This window comes from Montipora foliosa, chromosome 2, assembly GCF_036669935.1.
Source record: "Montipora foliosa isolate CH-2021 chromosome 2, ASM3666993v2, whole genome shotgun sequence".
NCBI lineage: Eukaryota > Metazoa > Cnidaria > Anthozoa > Scleractinia > Acroporidae > Montipora > Montipora foliosa.
This window is the reverse complement of record NC_090870.1, coordinates 52,837,022-52,842,021: the sequence shown is the minus strand read 5'-3', so window position 1 is coordinate 52,842,021 and position 5,000 is coordinate 52,837,022. Positions and strand designations below refer to the sequence as shown.

General features: G+C 41.9%; 1 protein-coding gene across 2 annotated transcripts in view; it reads left to right on the top strand.

Moving 5' to 3' along the window:
* LOC137993539 (BRO1 domain-containing protein BROX-like) overlaps positions 1-5,000 on the top strand; it is a 34,012-nt gene that overhangs the window by 6,832 nt on the left and 22,180 nt on the right. For both annotated transcript variants that reach the window (XR_011121883.1, XM_068839459.1), the window contains exons 9-10: positions 336-384; positions 1,989-2,052. Coding sequence is in view for 1 of the 2 variants with exons in the window: in XM_068839459.1 (XP_068695560.1) it covers positions 336-384; positions 1,989-2,052 (113 nt within the window). In the remaining variant the exon portion in view is untranslated. The remainder of the gene's footprint in view (positions 1-335; positions 385-1,988; positions 2,053-5,000) is intronic.

Below are 5,000 nucleotides of genomic sequence, written 5' to 3'. Positions count from 1 at the left end.
ATTTAGCTGAGCACAAGTGCTCTTATACTAATTTGGGAGACTACAAATCAACTGAAATCAGGACAAATAAAAGCAAATGTTGTTTTTTGAGGGGAAGAGAAAACCGGAGTACCCAGGGAAAAACCACTCGGAGCAGAGTAGAGAACCAACAAACTCAACCCATATATGACGTCGAGTCTTGGAATCAATCCCAAGCCACATTGGTGGAAGGCGAGTGCTCTCACCACTGCACCAGCCCTGCTCCACTTATTTAATAATTGTTTGGTACAAGAAGTTAGAAGAAGAGTGATGGGTATTTAACTGCACACAGCATTTAATGTTTTATTTATACCAAGGTGTCTCATCACGAGGGACAGAAATGGTCTGCATACTTGAAGTTTCAAGGTACTAGTATTGGATAGTCTAAAATTATAAGGAAACTGTTGTGTTTAATTCAAAATGGCCATGAATTAGTATCAAATTTTGCATTATTCCCCACCTCCACCCCACCCCACCCCACCCAAAAAAAAAAAAAAAACCTTGATGCTATGCTCAAAATTATTTAGTTTCCTGTTTTACCATCTGTAAAAAACAGGAAACATCTGTGTGGTGCAGTTGTTTAAATAGTGGGCTACTGTAAACCTGCATGCAGATACTCTGGGCTGGGATCCTGCCCCAACCAGAAACTGTATAATAATTTGTCTATAGGTCAGTTATGTTAAGCAGGCCATTTGCAATGGGGGCATTATTTACTTTGAAGATCTGAATCAAGGTCGTAACGAGGTATATGGGATCAGGGATCAAAGGCCTGAAAAGGGCGGGGATTAGGGATCACAGCCCTGGGATCAAGAATTGTAACGCCTGGGATCGGGATCAGCAGGATTTTTCATGGAATCACGGATCAGGGATCAAAATTCTCATCGTTTTTGGGATCAGAGATCAAAATTGAATGCTTTGAGTGACTTCTGTTGCCAGTCAAGTTTTACCAAATTTTTGTTTATTAGTGTAAAATAATGAGAACATAACAATCGTACTAAGAAAGCACTTTTGACAAAGCAATGAAGTTACATGTAGGGTTTTCACTCTTGCATTACGTTATCTTCCAATGCTCCTCTCCCAAAAAACTTATCAGCCTTTTCTCTAGTGTTAAAAAAATCTTACTCCCTCTAAGAAGATTGTAAACCAGTCGTTGAACAATTCGCTTTTTCTCTTCATTCATGCAACACTCAAGTTCCTTCAGATTCTCTTGATGTTTACTCGAACTGTAAATAAACAATCAAACATTCACCCTCATCTTTCGTAAAGGTTTTGTACTTTCCAACATGGTGTAACAGTGACAACATTATTGAAGTGTGGTACTTGTAATTTCACCTATCATGTTAAGAGCTTCAGATCATCCCAGTTCAGTTAGCCTCCCACGGGTCGTTTTTAGGGTCCAATTCGTAAAAAGGAGAGGAAAGGAACTTTATTTAAGTGTCTAGTCTTCTAGCGCTGGAACACTAATTGGGGACACTGTAAACTGAAAGAAAGCAACAATCAACACAAATCAAATCAAATGTTGGTTTTTGAGGAGAGGAGAAAACCGGAGTACCCGGAGAAAACCTTCCCAGTGTAGAGTAGAGAACCAACAAACTCAACCCACATATGACGCCGAATCTGGGAATCGAACCCAGGCCACATTGGTGGGGGATGAGTGCTCTCACCACTGCGCCATCCCTCCTCAGGAGGTGAAATGCGACTCCCCGAAAAAGGACTATGTGGGAGGCTACAGTTCAGTGTAAACACTACTCAAGCAGTAACATTCAGAAATACAATGTTCAAAGAGATTGGTCTGTCATCAATAGTCTCTCTGGTTTCACCTATGGTAATGCCGATATCCAGATTCTCACATCTGGTAAAACATTTCTCAACAACGGCAGTTTAAAGCATTATACCCTTTGAAGAACAAATACCTAGTGAAAAAAATTTTGCCATGTCAGCATTCTCTGGCATTCTTGCTTCCTTCTCAGGAGAAGCATACATGGCTTTAGCAAGAACATATCAAGGTGTTCATCTCCTTGAAACCGAAGAGAGGTAAGTTTATTTTCCAATTTTGATTTTCGGTACTTTTAAAGACGAATCGACTCAGTTTGGGTATATTGGACTTGGATGAGTTTTGTGATAGAGAATTGCAAAGAAGCCGGAAAAAATTCTGCTCTGAACTTGAACAATGCCATTAAAGCCTGGATATTTCCAGGCTTCTGTAACTGCTCAAGTTTTTTTCATTAACTACGATGTTCACTTTCACCCCCGGGGGAGGGGGGTACTTTGGTCAAATTTCGCTGGGTATGTGCCGCTGGCCGCTCAGAACCTCTACCCCTATATAGTCTATTTTATGGCCAATTATAGACCCCCAGGGGACCCCCATCTTAGTTACTTTTGGGCAAATATAATTTTAGCGACCCCAACTAATTTAGTCACTTTCGGTTTATGCATTATTTGGAGACTGACTTTGTTAATCAAAAAATTGCTAAATTGTTAGTGAAAGTCCCGGGAAGGGGGGATAATTCCTATTATTATACAGCAGACTCACTATGAAAAATCTGATTGGTCGAGAGCATTCAATCAATTCACAATAGCTTGTGAACTTGACATGATAAATGTAATATCTGCTGCAGATATTACATTTATCATGTCAAGTTCAACGTCTGCCTGGTTACTAAGCCCCTTGGAGTGTTCTCCTCAGAAACAAAATGGCTGAACGCTTCGCATCTGTTTCTGAGGATTAATTATGTGAAAAATGTATAATAAAACAATTATTGAATTCGGTTTTCGCATGATATCATAAATTATCAAAACCTCGTGTCTGTGTTATCTGCCTCAGCCTTCATGATATCATGCTCAACCTCATCTAATAATTGTTTATTAGTGGACTAATGGGGATGTGCTGCTGGATGGGGTCACATTTTCACGACTGAATTGACTATAATGGGGTCGCATTTTTAACAGAGTTCCCGACAGAGTTACTAGAATGGGATAGCAAATTGTCGGGATTTTGGGGGTAAGAAAATTCTGGCTAGTGGAATTTCAAAATAATTGTTACAGAAAGAGCTGTAGCGCTGTTGATTTAACATTTAACTGGTCGCATTACATTCCGTTTTGAAATCACAATCAAAAGGCTTTATGTAAGGTGTAGGCTTGCAAATATAACAGAGAAAACCCGTTTTGAAGTGAAAGGCGAAAAACAAGATAGAGTAATAAATTTAGACAATCACAGCAGATGCAGAAATCGTAACGTGAAGCGAGAGCTAAGCGCGGGAAAGAACGCGGTGAGCAAGTTACAGTTTCTATTTTCACTCTGATTAGTTGAGAATGTGGTGCGAAAATGTCAAGTCAATCGCGTTTACGGCATCCTGCATAGCTTGCGGGATATTTTATCACGGGATTCTTTAAACTCGGGCGAGTAAATCGATGGTTCCTCCGTGGTGTTTTGCCCCCGATTGACATAGTGACGGGGCTCGCGAAAATCCCTCCCGGCTTCGTCGCTTTGTAGCCGCTCGCTCTCGGTGCCAAACCATCGATTTACTCGCGCGTGGTTAAATAATCCAGTGATAAAGCCCCGCCAGCTTTTGCGGACTGTGATTACAGCGAACGCCAAATGTCAAATAGCCAGCTTGCGGGCGGTAGATGTTGTTGACGCCACGAAACACGTATCAGACGCCCTATTGGAAGCGCGTGGGATAGGTCTGGCCCGGGTAACAAAACTCAGGGGTGGGAGCGGGGAGTTGGAGAGAAAAAAACTGCGTCTTTCTCTCCCGCTCTTTCCCGCCCCCTACCACGTCGTTTTGTAACCCGGACCAGACCTATCCCACGCGCTCCCAATGTGGCGTCTGATACGTGTTTCGTGGCGAGATAGACTATTGATCGAGTTATCAGTTGAGTTGAGTTTGAGTTAAGATTGAGCTAATATTGAGTTACGGTTCTTGGCACTTAAAAGTAATAAATATTAAGTAGAAGTCACTGGGAAGACCATGAAACACCGATTTCGTGACGCAATGGTTTTCAACTGATGAAAACAATCTTGAAATTTCATGCCCTGCAGTATTCTTGTTTACCAGTTTTAGCACTCGGACTCCTCCCATTTGACTAATGTCTGTTTTGCTGTTGTGTGGTCTCATCGATCAGTAGTCCCCTCAGAAGATCATGCCAAGCCGACCACATGGCTGAATGAAATACCAGACCACAATTCATCGTACTCTTTTCGACTAGTGTGTGCGATCTTTAACATCCCACAGAGTTTATGAACATTGAAGGTTGTGAGACGGAACCCGCTATTTATATTCCTAATTCGAGAAGACTTGAAAGTCTAACCACTTGCGGATGTTATTACAAAGGCAGCACTTTCTCCCCAGTTGGCTTAAGACCCGAAAGTGTTGCGGGTCCGGCCTGAGTCGAACTCAGGACCTGCCTAAGCCAACGGCGCGTGGTTGTTCCTTCTAGCGATTAAGTCTATCGACGCAGAAAAGATGTCGTCTTGTAAGGCTTGATGGGATTTACTGTTAAGCCAGTTTATAGCCCCGGCAACGTTCGTCCAGATGTTTCAATATTTGCTAAATTCTATTCGCTGTCGCTAAAACTCATTCGCTGTCGCTAAGACTCATTCGCTGTCGCTAGGACTCATTCGCTATCGCTAAATTTGCATTCGCTATCGCTAAATGTCATTCGCTGTCGCTAAATTTCATTCGCTGTCGCTAAAAATTAACCGCTTCACTGCGTGCAGACAATGACAAAACACGTACGAACAGCCAGAAGGCCTGGAAACGAATTGCGTGAGGGTCGGCCTTGGAGGTTTCTAACAATATTTTGCAACAGCGAAGTTGATGTAGTAATGACGAATACTGTTAAATGTCAGCGAATATTATGTTTTCATTTTAGCAAATGCAAATTAAGTTAATTCAGTACTAGCGAAGGAACATTTGCGACAGCGAATGAGTTTTTGCGACAGCGAATGCGGTTTTGCGACAGCGAATAGAATTTAGCGA